Consider the following 22,892-nt stretch of genomic DNA (forward strand, 5'->3'; position numbering starts at 1 on the left):
GGCTCGGTGGTGGTTGACCAGATGTGGAGTTGTAGAAAGGAAAGAAGGCTTACTTATACAATTTCAGGCGTCCCCGAGGGCGTAAGGGAGGTCTGTAGTGCAAAATTTGCCACGTCGACCATGCCTTTGGCTTTGCGGCGACGCCACTTGGCTCTTATGGGTCTTTGTGGAGTCTTGGGGCGTCTCGGCGTCAATATAAAACAGCTCAGAGGATCTTTTCCCAGACACCAATCTGAGAGGACCACAAATGATGACGTATCGGCTGATGTCGCTCTTAGGTTCCGGACGCATTCACGGACGATAAGCACAATGAGCTTTCTTAAAACTGGTACTCCGCCCAATGTCACCTGGAGATACAGAGAAGACGACAAAAGGGCATTGATACAATTTGATTACATTTCAGTACATAAAAACACCAACAAACCCATTGAGCTATGCCCATCCAGCTCCATTCAATCTCCACCGAAATCTCAGACCTCTCGTCTGCATACCCTACCAAGCCTCCTTCCCACTCTTCGGCACCCAACAACTAACACCCTTACCCTCAACAGACCTGCACCTCCCCGCATCATGCGCCTCGCCCAACGGCGTCCTCCGCACCTTGAGAAGCGCATCAAACTTCCGAATCTCCTCCGGCACATCGAAGGAAAGCTCCCCACCATACCACAAATGCAAATGATCATAATTCCTGTTCTTCCGTTCTAAGAAATGCGTGCACGTATGGCCTGGCGTCAGGTCAAGGGTTGGGGCGACGAGGCGAGGGTCGTCGGTGGGGAGGGCCGGCAGGGTGATGTTGAAGGTCTGCTTCACGTCTTGGTGGAAGGGAGCTTCGCATTGGATGGATCGGGTTTCGATGTTGAAGTCGTCCGGCCAGATGGTTTCGTTCGAGGGGTTCCAGTCGGGTTTGAGGGCGTAGGCGAAGAGCTGAATTAACTGTGTTAGTTGAGAGTGAAGTGGAGTGCTAGGATGGGGGTGGTGGGGTATGAAGTGTGAGGAGAGGGATTGAGAAGGAAAAATGATCAGGGATCCGGCGTGTGAAAGTCAGAGAATGTTGCAGACTGCATATGCCACGCCATGCCTGATCTTGCAAGCTTGACAGGTCGCGTTGTCGCGGAATTGCGCAGCAATGAGACTCACTCTCGCACCGTCTCCACTTAGTGGCCGAGTGTTAAAGGACGGTATGATCAGGATGCCAACCTCGTCCCTACTCAGCGCATTGACAAATCCATCGCGCATGTAGGTTACGATGGCGGGATCATCATGATGGGCTGGGGCGGCGAGGACGAGGGAGAGCAGCGCCATCAGGACAGCGATGAAGAATTTGGAGAGCATTGTGGATAGACACTGCTGTGGTGGTTAGTTGGGATTGGGAAAATCGAAAAAAAAGGAAGTTGCTGGTATGGACGTTATATTGAAGAGAATGAATGAATGAATGATGCTGAGATCAGAATGGGACATTCTAAGGTCTTTATATTGTTTACAAGAGACTAACAGTGTCCTCTTTCCTGGTGGGGCTTGTGAAGTTCTTTGATCTCCACTTTTAGAGCTCACGATACTCGATGTAGCGCCACAGGTGGATCTGAAGAATGGAAATATGGTGGTAGGAATCTTAGAACGGTACGAAAGCGTGAATGATCAGAGCACGTGGCTTTTCTTGAGCTACTGCGCACCTCAATGCAATTTGAGAGTGGAGTGCATTGCTTCAGTAACTTTCAAGCTCTTTGCCACGATTGCAAAATGGCAAGGAATAGCAAGGAATTGGAGCAGGTATGGAGATTTGAGCATTGATTAACCTCAAAGGTAGATTGTAGATTACGTCTAGGACACAAATTCACTCCTTGTATTGCGATCACTCTACATCACGTGGACTCGATAAAAACATTCAATTCTGTCGCCACCCATCTCGACATCTTGCGCTTGCGATTGAAATGCACCGCTGCGGCGGCGAAACCACCGTAGACGGCGTATCTGCGGTATGCAAAGTTACTCATATGATCACACCATCCAGCTAGTCCAGCTGCGGGAATGACTTACGCAGGAATGACCAAGAAGCCTAACCAGAACTTTGCCAGGACCACATCCGCATTAATTGTTGGCCAGCGAGAATAATCACTAAACGGGCCCACAGACGGGTGAGAGCATGGACAGACATCTTCCAGCAAGTCGCAATAGAGCCAAAACCACCACTGAACGCTCCACCCTAGAACACCCACTAAGGAGCCTATGAGCGCGGAGTTGGGATGGAGAAGTCCCCTGTTAAAGAGAGCGATGTCTAGAGCGCAGTGCCAAAAGCTCAAGAACGGAGCCGTCATGCTGTAGAAAACGATCCAGCTTGGGGACTATCAGCAAAACACTCTTGGCAATTGGATAGGAAACTCTTCTTCATCGAGTAGAAGGGATGTAATGAGATGAGATAAGGGATATGATGCTGTACCTTGTAGACAACACCGAACTGTCGCGCCGAAGCGAATACTCCTCGCTATAACGAGCGAAGCGAAGCTGCGAAGCGAAGATCGCGGCCAGTGTGAAGGTGATGGCGGAGACGGCCAGGATTGCGTAGAGCATATATCGGACGCATTGGAGCCGCCCGTCCCAGGCGCAGCTGCGAATTAGGAAATGCATGCTGAGAGAGCTGATGGATCGACGATGAAGAACAGAAGAATGAAGCTATTTGACTGTCACGTTGAGATGTAGACGGAAGAACGGTAAAGATGCATGTACAGACTGGGAATGAAAGTCGATGTGGATAAGACCGTTGGAGTAAGTTTTTGGTGGCACCATGATCCGCTCATTAGCTCCACATACCCTTTTTCAGCGAAGTCACGAGCTGCAGAAGTGGGTATGGGCGTCCACAACAAGCCACAGTCGCGAACCATGTGTCCCGATCGGGAGAAACGAGGTCCCATAATGGCGTAATGGAGAGTCCTTAAAGACACAGCGAGATGTGCGGACATCGAGGCAGGGTCGAAATGTCGTCAAGCTTTGGTTTCCACACCTCCTTCGTCAACGCATCTGATTGTGTTTCTGTGTTTGCGTTCGGAGCTTCGTCAATCTTTTAACCGTTTCGGTTTATTCATCCCTGATATCACCTCACCGTTCACCCTCGCTCTTGTGCGAAGAACTGAGGAACGTGAAATAGGGTGTACGTTTCAGCATTTCGTGGCATCAATTGGGAAAAGCTTGCTAGTAGTGGCTAGGACATGTGTTGCACTTTAGGAGGTTTCTGGCCGAATACTGGATCCTCACAACCATGACCATTGAGCAAACTCGCTCCAGTATTTGACATTGAAAGGAATTTGAAAGGTTGTATATCGATTTCGCCAATTTGCACGCCAATTTGCACGTGGTGGGGGCGGTTCGAGCGCCAAGCGGGGCTAGGTCCAGATGGAGAATAGCGCAAGAGCTAGCCATCTTAGTCTTAGGGTCATCCCGCATCGTCTTCTTTCTTCGTCATCTGTTGTTCATCCATCCTGCATACTTTTATCGTCTTGGTATCAACTCTTCCGATAAAATGATATTATTTTATCTCCCCATGGCCTTGAGTCAATATGAGAGGCCGATCCATGGGGGCCTAGAGCCCTGCTCGGGAATAAGATTTGGATAGTGTGGCGGTACACGTTCACTACTGGGATCTAGGGAAAGCAGAACTAACGGTACATCTAGCCTCTGCCTCATCGTCACCGCCGAGGATGTCCGATACGCGTCTCGCGCATCATGATGGTGCGATTCGTACCGGGCATGGCCGGGAAAAGCGATTACGAGTGTTTACTTTATGGACATCACCAGTCCGGAACAGTAGCAACATGTTTTGGGGATCTCGTCCTTACTTCTGACCATGAAATCAGAGATGATCTCCTCAACTGGTCCGGCCGCCAACGTTGCTCTCCCTCAAATCACACTCGATACAACTCTCAGCGAGCTGTACCGCAAGTTTTCACCATTGGATGGAGGACAAAGTGTAGCATATCTGTTCTATGTTCCCATTTCAAGTATGGACATCACGACAGATTTCCCCCGCAATCGTAAATATATCTATCAGGAGACTACTTTCAACAATTTGTCGCAGGAAGCACCAAGTAGAGAGACTGATAAAGCACTTCATATTGATATATTGAAATATCTCCACGGTCTCTCTCAACGAGAAACTTTTCTGGCTGGCGATGCGCCCGTCATATCCTTCTACTCGAGCAGTTCAAAGGCTCGCGCAGAGCACGATAGGCATCAGTTAGCACGGACATTGGATACCTTAGACCCACACCAACGGCCAAACATCATCTTCTGCTCAGGCCCGAAAGCCATTCCCCTGAAGGAGAACGGCATTGATATCCTATCATACAAATTCGTCCTGGATGGCATCGCGGATTACCCCCTAAGGTTTGACCTTGATAAGCACTGGTATCTCAATTCAAAGGAAGCGCTTGCAACATCCGGACTGCCAACACCAAAATGCGAAGTCATTCATTTAGATGGGTGCATGCCCCATGCTAAAACTTGCTGCAACATTTGTAAAGACATTTATGACGGCTTTGTGCCCTCTACGTGCACAGGAATACGCGGCGAATGGTTGCACAAAAGCGTCCAGAATGTCGTTAGCCGCATGGCGCAACGCCCTCTGCCATTCGTAGTCAAGAACACCCAAGCCTACGCCGGCGCGGGTACCTACGTGACCAAAAGCGAAGAAGAACGCACTCAGCTCATCGAAAACTTCTCGACTCGACTCCTTCCCATCCTTTTCTCCCACGTCACCCCGGAAAACCAACATCTGAAACCTGGGACCATCCTCTTAACTGATTGTGTTGAAGATTACATCGGCAATTTCTCCATCAGCTTCTTCGTTGCCCTCGACGGCTCCGCAACCTTCCTCTCCGTCACCGACCAAGTCCAGGACTCCCAAGCCTGGATGGCCAACATCATCACATACTCCCAGCAGCCAGCCCTCGAGCAGAAGACCACGCCCCTCATGCGCGAAATTGCGAAATGGTTGCACGGACAAGGCTACTCCGGGCCCGCCGGCGCTGATGTGATGGAAACGGCTGCCACCCAGCCCCAGCCCCAGCATATCAATGTGAATGGCAATCTGGCAAATGGCAACCTTCTAAATGGAACTCTCACAAACGGACACCACCCAAACACCAACCTATCAAACGGAACCCTCCCACCCAACGGCCACACCAACCCCCAACCCCAACCCACGCCTAGCGCACAACCAACCTCCTACATCATCGACCTAAACATCCGCTCAACAGCCTCCTTCTCCCTCGCCCTCCTGCGCACCCATTTCACCTCCCGCGGCCTCGACTGCGCCAGCTCCTTCGCCATCACTACGGGCGCTACCAGAGATGAGTTCCTGATGACGTGGAAGGAGGACTTTGAGGCCGGCAGGATCGTGGTGTTGAATTGGTATGAGGAGTTTGGGGGGTTTGAGGGGGAGGGAAGGGAGAGGGGTTGGAGGGGGAGGAGGAGGAGGAGGGGGGGGGAGGAGGGGTGAGGGGGGGTTGGAGGGGGAGGGCATCAGTTTTGCGACGTTGGTGGTTGGGGGGAGGGATGAGGAGGAGATGAGGGAGAGGGTGGAGAGGGTTAGGCGGGTTACTGATGTTGTGGTGTTTTAGAGAGGGAAGTGGAGAGTTGAGGTGAGGTGGGTGGGAGGGTGAGTGATGACGGCAATGGGAAAGGGGGAATGATGGCGTTTGTGCAAGCTAGGAATGAAGGCAGGGGGATTTATTGACTTCCCCCCTCGCGTTAAGAAAAGTTGAGAAAAGTATTGCATTGGAAGCGCAGTCTGAGATGTTCATACGTAAAAAACATTGATGATTTTGACGACCGTTCCTCTGCCCTGATCCCCTTACTGGTGCCCCACCAACTTCATCCAGCCAATCCCCTCGTATCGTCTACCCAAAAGAAAACATCAACGCCATCTTAAACCTTAATGATATCCCAGTCTCACAATCCATACAAACGAGAGCCTTCCCCACCTTCCCACCTTTCCACCAAATAAGACACAAAGAGTCCACCCCTAACTATTAGCCCTAGAATCTCGTTCGTGCTTTCATTATTTTATTCTTAGGTGCGTTGTGTGAGCGTCACTGCGATGGGATACGTGTTTATTGTTTGGTTGAATGAGGGTGGGAGATGTCGCTGTGCGTCGGTGCTGTAGATGCGGTGGTTGGGTTGTGATCTGTGGTTTTATTTGAAGGTGATTTATTTTGGGCTTGCGATGTTTTCTTCCTGATCTCGTCGCGTTTGTTTGACGGTAGTGGAATACATGTTCGTTGTTGTTTTTGGCTGGATAAGAGTTGCGATTCGTCGCTGTCGCTGCTGGGGGTACGGCGTTTAGCTTGGATTCATTATTCTTGATTATTTCGTGCTCTATGGCGTGATATTCTTTTGTTTTGACTTCAGGGGTCTGTCGAGGTCTTTGGATCGGTGGACATTCGCTTGTGATTTGTAGCTTGTGATTTCGCAAATACATCGTGCGAGGAATGTCACGTTCTGAACGGACGGGTGAGATTTAGGCTGTGAGGAAGGTGTTTCTGGAGGAGTCTAAGACAATGACGCACGTAGGCTTTTAAAATCTTTATCGAATTGCATTTTGATGGTAGGTCTGCTCGAACTCCTGAATTTGCGGTCATCGCCAGCTTATTTGATGATGAATTCAGTCGTAGGAAACGGCAGCTGCCCTTCGTGCAAGTCTTCCAGCCAGGAAGTATCATTAGTATCATAGCTTGGGTCTGATTGCTTTCTCGCCTCTACCAATGCTTCCCCATCCATGAATCCATGCATGTAGGACTCGCCAATCAGTGTATACTTTCCATCGCTTAGATCTGGGCGTAGTATGATGGGGACTTCCCCACCCATGAGGATCGCTACTACATCGCCTGGTCTTGCCCAACCTGGCACGACACCGAGACGGCGGTACTTGGTAAATGCCAGGTTTTGCCCGTGCATATACTGCTTTTGAGACTTTATGAGTGAATGGATATACCCTTCAGTTTTTGGTTCCTTTGACATGGATTGTCGGTTCAAACGCCTGTCGAAGAGTAAGGGATCCAAGTCTAGGCAGGCAAGTCTTGTGTAGCACTCGAACGCATCTTCAGAGGTTGGCAAATAGACAAAGTCTTTTGAACAAAAGTTCACTAGCTCCTGTTGCTCCTGAAAATCTAGGGTACGATCTCGAGGAATATTCAAAATTTTCTTCTGCATCCAGATCATATCTGTTTCGGTCTCTTGGTTGTTCATTGCGATAATCGAGTCCCAAAGAATTCCATGAAGCCTGATCTCCATGTAAGATGAAGACAAGCGGGACATGGCTTTGGAAGAGGCGCTACAATGATAAGGTCTAGCAAGGGATACTGTCATTCGCAACAATGGAGATCTTACTTTTGCACGCCAATCGGGCACCCAAGATGGTAACATGGCATGCTGCTCTCCAGGGCATACATCACGGAAGATGTCAAGATTGCCCGAACTTGATATATATCTAGCCGTTGACGCTGCAAACGTCTCTCGCCAAGGCTGAGAGTAATCGACCTCAATCAGTGAACCATTCGTAATGATCCCCTTGATGCTGTATACCAAATCGCGTGGATCCTTGCAACTTGTCCCTCGCCTCCTGCTGATTATCGTGAAGAAATCACGTCTTTCCTCACCAGTCCTGAAACTTTTCGACTTTTCATCGCTTATAATCTGGCTACCTTTGTTAAGAATGTGCAAATCGAAGAACTTATCGCCTGTGCTACGGTGTAACCACAACAAGCTTCTTAAAGCTTTCACAACATCTTCTACAAGAAAGAGGTGAAGGCCCCAAAAAAAGGTCTTTTCGCGAGCGACATAATATTCTTGAAAAGTCCAGGCCCTATCAAACCAGGAAATGGCAAATAGTCTATCTAGAGACTTGATGGCGTCCGTTGATGGCAGCTTGAACTTGGCTTTTATCTCATCAGCATTTTTAGACGTCACCATAAAACCATTGAGATCCACGTAGCGAGCTAAGTCTTCCTTCCGACTCCAAATATTTGTGACTAATTGACGGACACATGCAAAAGCATCGGATGCGTCATTCTCCTCGTCTTCACCCAGCCAGATCAGGACGCAAGAAGCCTTTCTGTAGATGTCACTCATCATATGAACTTGGTGAGATCTCTCCTGCAAATTCGCTTGATTGATGCAGACACTATCCACCCACAATGTCCGAGCGGAGTCTTCTCGGCGAAAACGACGCAAAGCGGCCGCAAGATTCTGGGTAATCTTCACTTGGTGACCGTCGCAATTCAAGTCGACTGGATCAGTTTCACTACCCCACACGTAGCTCACTGCCTCATAGTACAGCCTTTTGTCGAAGTTTGAAACCCTCAAATGACCCTGCAAAGCGTCGCCTCGTTTGCCTGGCAGAAGCTCAAAGAGCCTCACGCATCTTGTCGTCTCAAATGCATCGTAAAGATCGACTTGCGCCATCATGAGTTGTCGATGAATCACACTCGATGAGATATGTGTAGAACAGATGAAAATGGGAAGCGGGGCAGATGGGAGTGAGGTGCATATTGATGCCTAAGCACAGCCACCTCTTTGGCGAAGCAACAAGCTCCAAGCCACAAGTACCAAGTACCAGTTGATACAGACCATTCGATTGATTATCTAAGCATTATTACACTGATGGTACCCAGCAGGATTAATGTTAAACGTCCCCCCCACAACCAATTGCACAGAGGTGTCTGCGTCCGAGTTCGTCAGCACACCGCAGTACTGGCTCGTCCACCCAATGCCATCCGCCGTCTTCTGACCTCCTGGGTCCGGTGCTTGGAATACGACGATATCAGTGGATGGAATGCCTACCAACTCCAAGTCAGCAGCGTTTGCGCAAGCAAGGAAATCGGCCACAGAACATACCTACTGGTGCTTTATCGCCCGCATCCCACACCTTCGGTGCACTGGTCCCAGGATAAGATATCGGCATGTAAAGAAGGCCTGCAGAGAGATCGCATTGAGAGCCAGCGATAGCACCAGTTGCCATTCGATCGGCGTAGAAGAATTTCGGCCAGCTGACTACCTGCGCCATGATGTTGCCAGTTTGTAATGCTGCCTGGAAGCTCCCTACGCCTTGATTCACGATCTGTGTAATGCTGTTGGCATCGAGAGTGTGCGCTTTCTCGTTGGCAGTTGCGCATACGACACCGCCGGCCGGAACGCCCAGACCAGCAGCTGCCCGAGATGCGAGCTGTGAAGATCTCTCGGTGGGAAATCCGAAGGCTAGGTAAGGAGCAAGAAGAATGATTGGGAGGATTATCATGATTGACGTGAATAGGATATGGAAGTCGCAGGCGGAGAGGTCGAAGAGGTGGAGCTTTCACTGAACACGTGCTTTGACTGAGAAAGATGACGCCTTCTGGGGCCTTATGTACACAAAGATGTCGCGTGAATCTTGATTGATCATACTCGAACCGACGCCCAAGCAGAGTGGCATCGAGACGAAAGTGAAACCAGCATCCCGGACTTTCACCAGCAATCTCCCTGCGAAGGAGGAGGGACGGACAAAGCTTACTGTGGTGGAACGTGACGAAGCTCACCGGCTTATGCGTCGCCAAGCCGGATACTGTGGAGCTCAATTCCTACCTGCGACTCTTTTGAGCGACAAAATTGCGTGTCATATTTGGAATGGCATGCAAAACAGCACAACGAAGTAAGGACTGTCAGCTCGGTTACCGATTGTGGAGACAGGTACGAGCTAAAATCCTGATAGACGTCTTCCGGCGATTCCGATGGCTCCACAAATTGCCCGAAACCGGTCGCTTATAAAAAGCATGAGTTCCTGTTACGTTCATTGGCGGAGACTGTGGGGGCCAACAGTGCGAGAAAGTCGATGGAATCACTTGTGAAATTCTGCAAGAGGGATGGGCCCATATCAAGAGACAGCTTTCTAACAATTCTATGCCAAAGACCATGGGTGGCAAAACACTAGTATGCTATTTGGACATGTTGAGAGATTGATGCGGATCGTCAGGGACATCAACGGGGCGGCAGCTAGCTTTGCGGCTCAACATCCGAAACGTGCATGGCCGTGAAACTCTCCGCCATGCCGTCAGTGCGGGATCTGCCACGTTTTGACTCGCACCTGGTGCAAGAGGCCTGGATCGTGTTCGAGCAAAGAGGATAGTAGCCTATTGCCAGGCGTCTGACCTGGATGGTTGTGTCGAAGTTGATCACAGACGCTGAACACGCTTTGGGAGATATGTCTGGCGACTTCATGACATGCCGATCCCAAGAATCATCAAGGTTGCGTAAGAGGTCTCGTCGGTGGCGGTGTCTTCTTGCAAGAGGCTTCCATGATAGCCCGCTACAGCGAGGCATTTGATTTTTGGCGACGTCGAGCAGCGACAAGCACAGCTCGACATGTCCGAACGAAGCGAGAAGAGAATACTCGCTCCATAGATGCGTGAATCCGCTTGTCTCCAGGCCAAGTGGTCAACACGACCCGGCCGAAACAGTACGGCTCATACGAAATCTTGGAATGTTGTGATGTCAAGATCCTCTGCCCTGTGAAACAACTTTGCTGTCGGTGGAGCAACTTATGTTGCTGGGCGTTGATCTCGTGCAAATGAGAGTCATCGCATCTCCCAAGGGCTGAATATTGACTCTTGATCCTCCTCTTACCTGCACATCGCCGCCAGGGATACAAATGTGCATTCACTTCACTCATCGCACCTCAGCATCGTCGCACTGATGATATCCACCCACCCTTGCGTTAACCCTCCCATTCGCATACAACTCCCTCCCCTCCCCAGCGTCCGAATTCGTCAAGATAGCACAATACGAAGTCTTCCACCTCGTCCCAACAGCATCCATATACCCCGGCCCCCTCGTCTGGAAAACCAGTATATCAGTCGTCACAGTCCCGTACGGCTCGAAATCAACCACATCAGTCACCCGTGGCGCAGCAGTCCCTGGGTACGATATCGGCATAAACAGTAGTAACCCGCTCCATTTACAGTCTCCTGGCGTAACGACCGTGTACTGCTTCCCGTGGCCATCAGTGCCCATCATTGACTGAGGGTCGAAGGCGCGAGGCCACGGTATGGAGTCTGGCCCGCCGTCGCGTGTGCCAAGTGACTGTACCCAGCGCTGGTACGCGTCTCCGGCTTCGATCTGCACGTCGTTGATGTAATCTCCGTCGAGAAGGTGCGCGGGTTCGCGTTGTGTCTGGCAGATTACGCCGAGAGGCGGAGCGCCAAGTTGGGGGGGAGAAGGGAAAAGTTCTGGAAGGGTGGTGCTGGTTGGTAAACCTTGAGATGACGTGGAGAGCTGGCTTAGGACTGAGTGTGAAGAACTCTTCTGGGGAAAGCCGACATAGGTGGCGAGACTGGGGAGGAAGAAAGAGGCGGAGAGCGTGTAGGGCAGAGCAAGCATTGTTCGCCGGCGCGCCGGATTGATTTTACATTCTGGTGGCAACACGTGTGCTCTTTTCCTGTACGTAATGAGCTCTCTGTAGTGCTATAGAATACTCATGGTCTGGACGGTCGCGCGTCCTGGGGAAAGAGAGCACTCTTTGGGAAATTCTCGAGTCGCTTGTGGGATTTGCGATAATTCGTCATGCCAACATCTGAGCAAGCGACATGCGACTAGACGGGGGGCTCTTTGGCCATTTATCATACATTACCCGGTATCGCTTTATCCTCTTCAAGTCTAATATCCACTCTAATTATGATATAATAGCCACTTGGAAGCCCTGATTCAAGACCATTTTTCTTTCCGGCAGTCCTTCTCACGGTTGGGGAAACGGCGCAACTGGATGAGCCGCCAGCAATTCATTCTCTAATCTAGTCTCATATTGGCTGCACGACTTGCAAACAGGAGTCTGAACGAAATATTGTAGAGTACCTGACATCAATTAGTCGGTAATAGCAAACGTCTTGAACTATGACTCACAGGAGCATGCCTCGGCTCCAAACGACCCTTCTGGGCATTGCCATATACCACGTGCCATGCAGATAGTGGTTTTAGGGATGTATTGAGCAGCAGGACCTGAGAATTTCAATCAGTCGGTAGTAGCGGCTGTCTTCGAGTATGATTCACAGGAGCATTGCTCAGCGGAACTTGCCTGACATGGCCGGACGGTACAAGGTGGAGGGCCTCCCACTTCTGCTCCAAGTGGACTGGGTAAGCCGAGTGTCATGAAGGGTGATAGAGCCAGAATGAAGAGCAAGATTGTTGACACCATGATCGCTGAACTTCGGGATACTGCTAGTTGAAAGTTTGGCAATTGCTCGGTGTAGGGCCGCTGGTTCAGCAACAAGTGTAGATAATGAAGTAGCGAGGATTTCTAGACTCAATACAATTTCATCCAGCCTTGTATAATGTATTATTGTATAAAGGTCCGTCAACAGCACGGCAAGAATGTAGGAAAACTCAAGCAGAGCTTTATATTCAGAGACAAGACGAAGTTCGGGAAGTGTACAGCGTAATCACGGGAAGACTCAAGGTCACATCTTCTCGGCATCTTTGTGCCTGAAACCAGACGAGTACTGCTTGATCTCCATTATCAAACACCAGTCTTGAAGTTGAACCCGTGTCTCAAGCATTTGCAAGAATTCAACAACAGGAAATTAGATTAATTTGACCCGAACATGGTTCAGGCTAAGATGCGGAATGTATCAGCCTCCACGTGTCGACTTTCGCTATACGCGACCCGTCTAGGAGCATTTAGCCGCACCATCTGTATACCTGAAACTAAGCAAATTCGCTCGATTACGATGCTTTTCATGCTTTCAGGAACGGTGGAGGCTGTAGATTCGAGCTTTAATCTGATAATCAAGTCAGTAGGCTACATCGGTGGCGTTCGCCAAGTCCTTGCTGGCTTTAGACATTCGAATCCTTCGGTGCAGAGTTGCACGTGCAGGTCGAACGAGTGTCGGGCTGCCCGCCGATGGCAACGGGTGCAACGTGAGATAGTAAAAGTAAAGGTAAGATCGCGGGGTGCGTAGTTGAATACTCCAATTTCGTGCTTCGCCAGGTGGACCGTGAAGATTAAATGCTTGCTTTCTGAAGTCGCTCGAGAAAAATGTTTATACTATCCCATGTCACATATTGAGTACAGTCATCACTTAAGCAGCTCATCGAGAATTGTCTACTCGCGCGGGTTTGGCGGAACCTAATCACAGTGGCCATATACTCGCCGTGAGAATCTACTCCGTTCAATCTGAATACATTCTACCATCATTACAAAAGTATAATAGAAGGATAACCTTCTAGATCTTGCATGATCCTTTGACTTTGGTTCACGAACGATACGGACGAATTTGCGTTTTGGAGACTATGTGTAGGTTGTGGCGTGACCTTTGAACCTATGAGTCATATTCGTGGGTCTTGCGCACCGAATCTTCGTAGCATTCGAGGAATTCCCAAAACAAGGCCTGCACCCATGTCCTTACAGCAGAATCTTCGACCATATGGCATACCTCAAAGTGGTCTCCCATCATCTCGTCGCCGCCTCCAAAGAAGCTGACCGTACCTTCAACACACTAAATCACAGCCCTGCCGAGATAGAAAATGCACTCCCGAATTTCAGGCACCTCGAGCCTAAACCTCAGCCATGGCTCCTGCTCTCTCCTTGGCTTGACCTTGTCTTATCATCTCAGCGCATTCCACGGGACAGTGTGCACCAAATTCTTCTACCACGCTCTTTCCTCCTGTTCCTCAAACACGCGAGTGAATCAGCGCTACTCACTGGCCGCGTGCCTGAAGCGGACGCCGAGGAGCTTGCGGACTTATTTCCTACATCCACGATACGAGGCAAGAATATCGCTGCTCTTATTCAAAAGACGAAATACTTCGCCCGGCTTGATACATGCAGCCTCAAAGATGCCATCGTGGGCGAAGGCCCCATCAAGAATGTGAAGGATATCTGGACGAGGCTTGCGACATCTAGCCGGGGCATGATGGGTATACGAGATATACGCAATGCGGATCCTGAAAGCGATGTGTACCTTTGGCTCTTCCCATGGAACGAGAACATCCAAACGCGATTCGAGTATAGAGTCTTTTGCTGTCCGCCTGAAGGGGAGATGGTGGCGGTGTCGCAGTATCAATGGCACAGCAAGTGGTATCATGGTGAGAAGAAGCGACAAGAGCAGCACGATATTGCGGAGCGTTTGGTTATGAATTGTCAGGTTGTGCATGATCAGATCATGGAGCATTCTGCTATGACGGAGGAGATTAGGGAGAGCGGCTTCGTGTTCGATGTTGTGGAGGATCCGGATACTCAGCAGGTGGCATTGCTGGAGCTGAATGACTTTGGGGCTATGAGCTGTTGTGGTAGCTGTCTGTTCCAATGGATCAAAGATGCGGAGGTCTTGTATGGGATGAAGGTGGAAGAAGGGGTTGAAGTGCGAGTGGCATATTGACAAAGAAAGTCTAAGCAGTGTTGTATTCTAACACTTCAATCGTAAGTCGTTACTTGCTGCTACATATCAATTCTAACACTTCAATCGTAAGTCGTTACTTGCTGCTACATATCATGATCTTGACTCGGAAATGATTTGTATCGATAGAGCGCTAAAGTAGCAAAACAAAGTGAGCAATGAGACCAGCGCTGACCATACCGACCCCGGCTCATCGCGCCCTCGCATATTCAGTGAATGGGACAATATTGGGCGGTGGACTGGTGCTACTAAGGGTTACTAGTGCGCTCAACGCTGACGTGTAGACACTTATGTTACTTATTACTAATTGACAAAGTGCGAAGGTGAGTGCTCCAGTGGCCAATGACAGATCAGCCAACGCCCACCTTGGTAATACTATGAGCATGAAGAATTCTTTCTGGCAGATAAAGTCCTACTGTAAAGTTCATTGCCATTACATCTTGCTCCTACGCAGGGTATTCCAGTGCTTTGGAAGGTGGGATAAGTGCACACTCGTAAGTCGGCAAGGCTTGCGATCCCAAAGACCACAAGGCTTTAGTTCTGACGTTCTACCTACAAGATGTTCATCTAACCCAGTGCTTCAATCTCACAACACGGTTTATGATAATTCGCAACGACGGTGAAGACTCACAGCACAAGTCGGATAGCCGACAGGATCTTGAGGACTTAGTGGCTTCTCGACGGCGGCAAGAGACGCTGCTTGAGCAACTAAAGATGCTACGGATGTCGTGAACTCGCTGTTCTATTAATAGACTACGTTGCAACCTTGCGCTACAAAAGTTTGCGTTACTGTGGAGGAGGCTTAGCATAATTTGTCATGCTAGGGATGCGAGGGACTAGCTACTACCCAATTCAGCTTGGCTGCAGAGAACCGCTTCGCACGCGATTGTGACCCCTCGATACTGTGGAGAGCAGATAGATGTGAGGTTGCCTTCGATATCGTAGCCGAACGCCTCGAGAATAGTATCCCCTCGGCTGGTAGGTGCCTTATTTCAGGGGTAAACTCAAATTCATAATGTTTTCGTCTTAACTAAGTCTATATAGTCCTTCCAACACTCCTTATAGTTGTATATACTTACTTTATATATACTATAGCCTCTAGTAGTTTTTGGTATTCGTCTTTACTGTCGCTAATTTATAAAAGCGATTAAAATATTTAGCTATAACTTACCTAAAGCTTTTCGGTTTACTTGTCTCTAATAGGTATTACGTTTTTTTACAAATTTATATATAAAATATGTTCTTAAAAAACTAAAATTAATTATTTAGTATTTATATAGCGAGGCAGGATAAAGCTATAATACTAATAAAGCTAGAGTAATAGTTTATAGTTCTAATTATTTAATTAGATTGTTTATAAGGTTAAGTAAATATTATTTATATAAACTATAAGTCTTTATACTAGTATATAAGTTCTAGGGAGAAGTAATACTAGCGATATAGTAATTATTTATTATTAAGTCGACTAGGAAATAAAAAAAAGCTATTTAAGTCTTTTAATAAATCCTTTATATAGTATAATAAGATTATAGTTAGTTAGTATAGTCAACCCTATTTATATAATAATTATATATATTAATAAACCTAGAGATAGACAGTATTTTAGTAATATTCTTTTTAAAAGGTACTTTTAATATTTTTATATTAATAGCTATTTTTATAGGTTATTGTCGCTATTATTATATAGTTTATTTGCCGCTTTTAATAATAGTTATAAAAAGTATAGTTTTTTAGTTTTTCTATACTAACTATAAAATTTACTTATTATTGCTAAAAACCCTATATAACCTTCTCTAGGGGAGCTAGGTCTTATACTTTGTCTATATTTTAGCGATTTCCATTTTAAAACTATTATTCCTCTTTTTTAAAAGTTATTTTTTTTATTTAGCAGTTCCCAACTTTGCTTCTTATAATTTATAATTAGTTTTTTAAGTCTTTATAGTACTAGTTACACTAAAGCTATTGTATCTAAGCTATCTAAAAAGCTACGCTAATGTAAAAAGATTATTTATTTAGATAATATATTTATTAGGAATATAGTAGAGGTATTACTTTACTAAAAACTCTAAAATAATAGCTTAAGTATTAGAATAACTTTACTCCTTTATTTATTTAGAGCTTATATTTTTTAGTTTATTTATTTTTAAATACTATATCTAATTTAAAATAAAACCTTTATTTATTAAACACTATACTTTATATTTTTTAGATATTAGTTTACTTAGAATATTAATAATATACTTAAACCTCCTAGTAAATCTAATTATTGTCTTATTAATAGTAAAATATATACTAATGTAGAAAAAACGTTTAAAAGCTGCTCTTAAATATTTACTAAGGGGTTCTAGCTTATTAAAGACTTTATTTAACTTCTAAGTTTTACCTTCTAAGATATATAAAAATTAAGTAACCTATTTAAACTAGATTAAGCTTATTCGCGTAGTAATATATATATAAATAGGACTTAGATATTCTCTTTAGTTCTAAAGGTTATTTGCCCTAGTCTTTTAATAGATACCTAGCTAAATTACAATTCCTATATATATCTAAAGCTCATATAGCAATATTAGTTTCTAAGCCTTTATATATAAAGTAATTTCTAAAGCTTAAATTAAAAATAACTCCTTAGCAGTATATACGTTTATAGTATTAACTATAAAGCTAAGTATTCTATTGTTAAAAAACAAGCTAAAAATATTGTAGGGGCTATTAGTTTTTATAGTTTTTAGAATATATTTTTTTCCTTAAATATATAATTTTTAAATTTTTATTAGCTGAAAGCGCGGTATCGGCTAGGGAAAAAAGGCTTATACCTTCGAATTAGTAGCTAATAAGGGTAATAGGTCTGCCGGCACGTAATCTACGTTGTTGGATACTTTATTACAAGGCATAGTGGTTGTAATAATCAATAAAATAAAAAAAAAGGTGGCTGGAAAACGCGTAAAATTAGAGCCGGATTTAAGGCAGTTACCAGCCGAGGGGATAGCATGATTGCTGATGTCAGTCAAAGATTATCTAAGGGCAGCGTGAGAGAAGCTTACAGCTCAGCGAGGGTAAGAGTTGTTATCTGCTGGATTGCCCAAGACTTGCGTAGCTGACAGGGATGTTATGACAATAACAACGAAAGCTTTAGCCGGCGAGTAAGACATTTTTGATGGATGGACCATCCTTTCTATTATCTTTTTAATTCATGAAGGGGACGGGGAGAAGACAGTGCTAGCCTGAATCGAAATGCACGTGAAGTTTCGTTGCGCGAATACACCCAATCTTACATCGTTAAGCCTCGTGCGTCTTTAGAACCAGTGAAGCAAACACCTCTTGCGGAAATTCTGTAAGTTAAGTAGATCTCGGGACATTGTTTAGCCAAAGTATTGTTCGCGCATGAAAGCGGGCAGCGCTCATGATCGGGTGAGATCCTGGTGGTGTACTGAAGAATAAGGTAGGGTTGTTGACTGTAAGCAATTTAGCGAGGACTCTTGGGGCGGCGTTTTTGTTGCTGTTGGCATAAAATGCGTTGGATATGACTGTATATTCGAAATAGGTAACAGCAAATTGGTCAATTTTGGTCGCGTTTTATGCAAGGAATAATCTGGGGACAAAGACTTTTTAGGATAAGGAGGTTCTCGGGTGTATGAATCGGAAGGTTAGTATTATGACTATGTTGTCAGTATTGTGTAGCTATTATCATTTTAAGTGATCATGAAGGAATTGATGAACCTCCTCCCCCACGACATTGACGCGTGAATTCATTGACGAGAAGCGAGAGACTTTCCTTGGCTCTGAAATTGCCAGCACAATTGTAATGAAGAATTTCGTACGCGAAGGCTCGTTTACGCTAACAATTGATACTACATGGCGAGGAAGACGAAGGTTTTGACGGCACAGCTTGTCTGCAAGGTATGGTATGGGTTGGGAGAGGCGATCTCCGTGTTGAAGACTAAATTGGGATCTGTGGTTGGTAACGCAGGTGAGATATCTTGGTCCTGGGCAGGAAGGTTATTGTATTATTTAGGACGGATGGGAGCTAGTCTTTGGTCCGGAGCGAATTTAGCGCGGGGGGCATACATTTTTTGCAGTACAGCATTACGGACTTTTGTGGATGAATATGTCTTGGATAGATTACTGTTAGTGTTGGTCCTCATTTGGATGATAGTAAGGGTCCCAGAGCGTGTGGTGTGGTATGACCACTTTGGTTGTCACAACGGAGCCAAGTGGACAGTGATCTGGTCTGAGAAGCAGAAGAACAGTGCTAGAGACATTGGAGATACGCAAGGTATACAGATGTGAAAGCTTTGCCTTCATGTAAGAGACTTTATACAGCCCCAACGAGAATCTCTCAACGCATAAAACCTTTCTCTCAATGCTACAGTCTACCATTGACAAACCATCTAACGTGAGCTTAAGGTAATAGCTCACAAGCTTTATACCGTCGGCAAACGCTTATCATGAGGCATTGTTCTGATATCATCCACCAACGCAGCTATCAATCGCGAGATCAGTATCAGCATTCGAGTCAATGTTCAATGCACGATTCGAGATAGTAGAGACACCAGCCTCGTTGTCTCTAACTGCCTGAGCGGTAACTAGCTCAACTGTAGCGCCCGGACCTTCGGTGCCGGTTTCGAATACAACAGTCATATCCAACGCATTTTATGCCAACAGTAACAAAACGCCGCCCCAAGAGTCCTCGCTAAATTGCTGGCAGTCAACAACCTTACTTTATTCTTCAGTACACCACCAGGATCTCTCCTGTGATCATGCTTGCTTGCCCGCTTTATTGCGCGAACAATACTTTGGCTAAACAATGTCCCGAGATCTACTAACTTACAGAATTTCCGCAAAAGGTATTTGCTTCACTGGTTCTAAAGACTGCTTTTGAGGCTTAGCGATGTAAGATTGGGTGTATTCGCGCAACGAAACTTCACGTGCATTTCGATTCAGGCTAACAATCTATACTATAAATACACTTAATGAATTGAAAAGATAATAGAAAGGTTGGTCATCCATCAAAAATGTCTTACTCTTGGCTAAAGCTTTCGTTGTTAGTGTCATAAATCCTGTCAGCTACACCGAGTATGAGACAATCTGGCGGATAGCAACTCTTACCTCGCTGAACTTGCCGCAGCTTATCTCACGCTGCCCTTAAGGATAATCTTTGACTGACATCAGCAATCATGCTATCCCCTCGGCTGGTAACTGCCTTAAATCCGGCTCTAATTTACGCGTTTTCCAGCCACCTTTTTTTGTCATTTTTTGCTTATTATAACCACTATGCCTTATAATAAAGTATCCAACAACATAGATTACTTAACACCTCATACCCCTATTAGCTACTAATTCGAAGGTATAAGCCTTTTTTCCCTAGCCGATACCGCGCCGCTTTCAGCTAATAAAATTTTAAAAATTATATATTTAAGGAAAAAAATATATTCTAAAAACTATAAAAACTAATAGCCCCTACAATATTTTTAGCTTGTTTTTTAACAATAGAATACTTAGCTTTATAGTTAATACTATAAACGTATTACTGCTAAGGAGTTATTTTTAATTTAAGCTTTAGAAATTACTTTATATATAAAGGCTTAGAAACTAATATTGCTATATGAGCTTTAGATATATATAGGAATTGTAATTTAGCTAGGTATCTATTAAAAGACTAGGGCAAATAACCTTTAGAACTAAAGAGAATATCTAAGTCCTATTTATATATATATTACTACGCGAATAAGCTTAATCTAGTTTAAATAGGTTACTTAATTTTTATATATCTTAGAAGGTAAAACTTAGAAGTTAAATAAAGTCTTTAATAAGCTAGAACCCCTTAGTAAATATTTAAGAGCAGCTTTTAAACGTTTTTTCTACATTAGTATATATTTTACTATTAATAAGACAATAATTAGATTTACTAGGAGGTTTAAGTATATTATTAATATTCTAAGTAAACTAATATCTAAAAAATATAAAGTATAGTGTTTAATAAATAAAGGTTTTATTTTAAATTAGATATAGTATTTAAAAATAAATAAACTAAAAAATATAAGCTCTAAATAAATAAAGGAGTAAAGTTATTCTAATACTTAAGCTATTATTTTAGAGTTTTTAGTAAAGTAATACCTCTACTATATTCTAATAAATATATTATCTAAATAAATAATCTTTTTACATTAGCGTAGCTTTTTAGATAGCTTAGATACAATAGCTTTAGTGTAACTAGTACTATAAAGACTTAAAAAACTAATTATAAATTATAAGAAGCAAAGTTGGGAACTGCTAAATAAAAAAAATAACTTTTAAAAAAGAGGAATAATAGTTTTAAAATGGAAATCGCTAAAATATAGACAAAGTATAAGACCTAGCTCCCTAGAGAAGGTTATATAGGGTTTTTAGCAATAATAAGTAAATTTTATAGTTAGTATAGAAAAACTAAAAAACTATACTTTTTATAACTATTATTAAAAGCGGCAAATAAACTATATAATAATAGCGACAATAACCTATAAAAATAGCTATTAATATAAAAATATTAAAAGTACCTTTTAAAAAGAATATTACTAAAATACTGTCTATCTCTAGGTTTATTAATATATATAATTATTATATAAATAGGGTTGACTATACTAACTAACTATAATCTTATTATACTATATAAAGGATTTATTAAAAGACTTAAATAGCTTTTTTTTATTTCCTAGTCGACTTAATAATAAATAATTACTATATCGCTAGTATTACTTCTCCCTAGAACTTATATACTAGTATAAAGACTTATAGTTTATATAAATAATATTTACTTAACCTTATAAACAATCTAATTAAATAATTAGAACTATAAACTATTACTCTAGCTTTATTAGTATTATAGCTTTATCCTGCCTCGCTATATAAATACTAAATAATTAATTTTAGTTTTTTAAGAACATATTTTATATATAAATTTGTAAAAAAACGTAATACCTATTAGAGACAAGTAAACCGAAAAGCTTTAGGTAAGTTATAGCTAAATATTTTAATCGCTTTTATAAATTAGCGACAGTAAAGACGAATACCAAAAACTACTAGAGGCTATAGTATATATAAAGTAAGTATATACAACTATAAGGAGTGTTGGAAGGACTATATAGACTTAGTTAAGACGAAAACATTATGAATTTGAGTTTACCCCTGAAATAAGGCACCTACCAGCCGAGGGGATACTATTCTCGAGGCGTTCGGCTACGATATCGAAGGCAACCTCACATCTATCTGCTCTCCACAGTATCGAGGGGTCACAATCGCGTGCGAAGCGGTTCTCTGCAGCCAAGCTGAATTGGGTAGTAGCTAGTCCCTCGCATCCCTAGCATGACAAATTATGCTAAGCCTCCTCCACAGTAACGCAAACTTTTGTAGCGCAAGGTTGCAACGTAGTCTATTAATAGAACAGCGAGTTCACGACATCCGTAGCATCTTTAGTTGCTCAAGCAGCGTCTCTTGCCGCCGTCGAGAAGCCACTAAGTCCTCAAGATCCTGTCGGCTATCCGACTTGTGCTGTGAGTCTTCACCGTCGTTGCGAATTATCATAAACCGTGTTGTGAGATTGAAGCACTGGGTTAGATGAACATCTTGTAGGTAGAACGTCAGAACTAAAGCCTTGTGGTCTTTGGGATCGCAAGCCTTGCCGACTTACGAGTGTGCACTTATCCCACCTTCCAAAGCACTGGAATACCCTGCGTAGGAGCAAGATGTAATGGCAATGAACTTTACAGTAGGACTTTATCTGCCAGAAAGAATTCTTCATGCTCATAGTATTACCAAGGTGGGCGTTGGCTGATCTGTCATTGGCCACTGGAGCACTCACCTTCGCACTTTGTCAATTAGTAATAAGTAACATAAGTGTCTACACGTCAGCGTTGAGCGCACTAGTAACCCTTAGTAGCACCAGTCCACCGCCCAATATTGTCCCATTCACTGAATATGCGAGGGCGCGATGAGCCGGGGTCGGTATGGTCAGCGCTGGTCTCATTGCTCACTTTGTTTTGCTACTTTAGCGCTCTATCGATACAAATCATTTCCGAGTCAAGATCATGATATGTAGCAGCAAGTAACGACTTACGATTGAAGTGTTAGAATTGATATGTAGCAGCAAGTAACGACTTACGATTGAAGTGTTAGAATACAACACTGCTTAGACTTTCTTTGTCAATATGCCACTCGCACTTCAACCCCTTCTTCCACCTTCATCCCATACAAGACCTCCGCATCTTTGATCCATTGGAACAGACAGCTACCACAACAGCTCATAGCCCCAAAGTCATTCAGCTCCAGCAATGCCACCTGCTGAGTATCCGGATCCTCCACAACATCGAACACGAAGCCGCTCTCCCTAATCTCCTCCGTCATGCACAACCTGACAATTCATAACCAAACGCTCCGCAATATCGTGCTGCTCTTGTCGCTGGCTTCTCACCATGATACCACTTGCTGCATTGATACTGCGACACCGCCATA

The 22,892-nt window shown here is 44.6% G+C and overlaps 6 protein-coding genes across 6 annotated transcripts; 2 read left to right on the top strand and 4 right to left on the bottom strand.

The window, feature by feature from the left end:
• Window positions 1–492: 492 nt before the first annotated feature.
• On the bottom strand, window positions 493–1,332 carry KY384_006251 (uncharacterized protein; the record flags this gene model as incomplete). The annotated part of the gene is made up of 2 exons (XM_044814747.1): window positions 493–933; window positions 1,060–1,332. 2 exons carry the CDS (start codon window positions 1,330–1,332, stop codon window positions 493–495), a joined length of 714 nt encoding a protein of 237 aa, XP_044668897.1.
• Window positions 1,333–3,835: 2,503 nt separating this feature from the next.
• Window positions 3,836–5,488, top strand: KY384_006252 (uncharacterized protein; the record flags this gene model as incomplete). The annotated part of the gene is made up of 1 exon (XM_044814748.1): window positions 3,836–5,488. One exon carries the CDS (start codon window positions 3,836–3,838, stop codon window positions 5,486–5,488), a length of 1,653 nt encoding a protein of 550 aa, XP_044668898.1.
• A 1,148-nt stretch (window positions 5,489–6,636) lies between these two features.
• Window positions 6,637–8,451, bottom strand: KY384_006253 (uncharacterized protein; the record flags this gene model as incomplete). The annotated part of the gene is made up of 1 exon (XM_044814749.1): window positions 6,637–8,451. One exon carries the CDS (start codon window positions 8,449–8,451, stop codon window positions 6,637–6,639), a length of 1,815 nt encoding a protein of 604 aa, XP_044668899.1.
• A 180-nt stretch (window positions 8,452–8,631) lies between these two features.
• Window positions 8,632–9,283, bottom strand: KY384_006254 (uncharacterized protein; the record flags this gene model as incomplete). The annotated part of the gene is made up of 2 exons (XM_044814750.1): window positions 8,632–8,825; window positions 8,884–9,283. 2 exons carry the CDS (start codon window positions 9,281–9,283, stop codon window positions 8,632–8,634), a joined length of 594 nt encoding a protein of 197 aa, XP_044668900.1.
• Window positions 9,284–10,686: 1,403 nt separating this feature from the next.
• On the bottom strand, window positions 10,687–11,397 carry KY384_006255 (uncharacterized protein; the record flags this gene model as incomplete). The annotated part of the gene is made up of 1 exon (XM_044814751.1): window positions 10,687–11,397. The coding sequence occupies one exon, from the start codon at window positions 11,395–11,397 to the stop codon at window positions 10,687–10,689; it is 711 nt and encodes a 236-aa protein (XP_044668901.1).
• Window positions 11,398–13,436: 2,039 nt separating this feature from the next.
• On the top strand, window positions 13,437–14,390 carry KY384_006256 (uncharacterized protein; the record flags this gene model as incomplete). The annotated part of the gene is made up of 1 exon (XM_044814752.1): window positions 13,437–14,390. One exon carries the CDS (start codon window positions 13,437–13,439, stop codon window positions 14,388–14,390), a length of 954 nt encoding a protein of 317 aa, XP_044668902.1.
• Window positions 14,391–22,892: the final 8,502 nt, after the last annotated feature.

This window comes from Bacidia gigantensis (assembly GCF_019456465.1).
Source record: "Bacidia gigantensis strain McMullin 20006 chromosome Unknown contig_246, whole genome shotgun sequence".
NCBI lineage: Eukaryota > Fungi > Ascomycota > Lecanoromycetes > Lecanorales > Ramalinaceae > Bacidia > Bacidia gigantensis.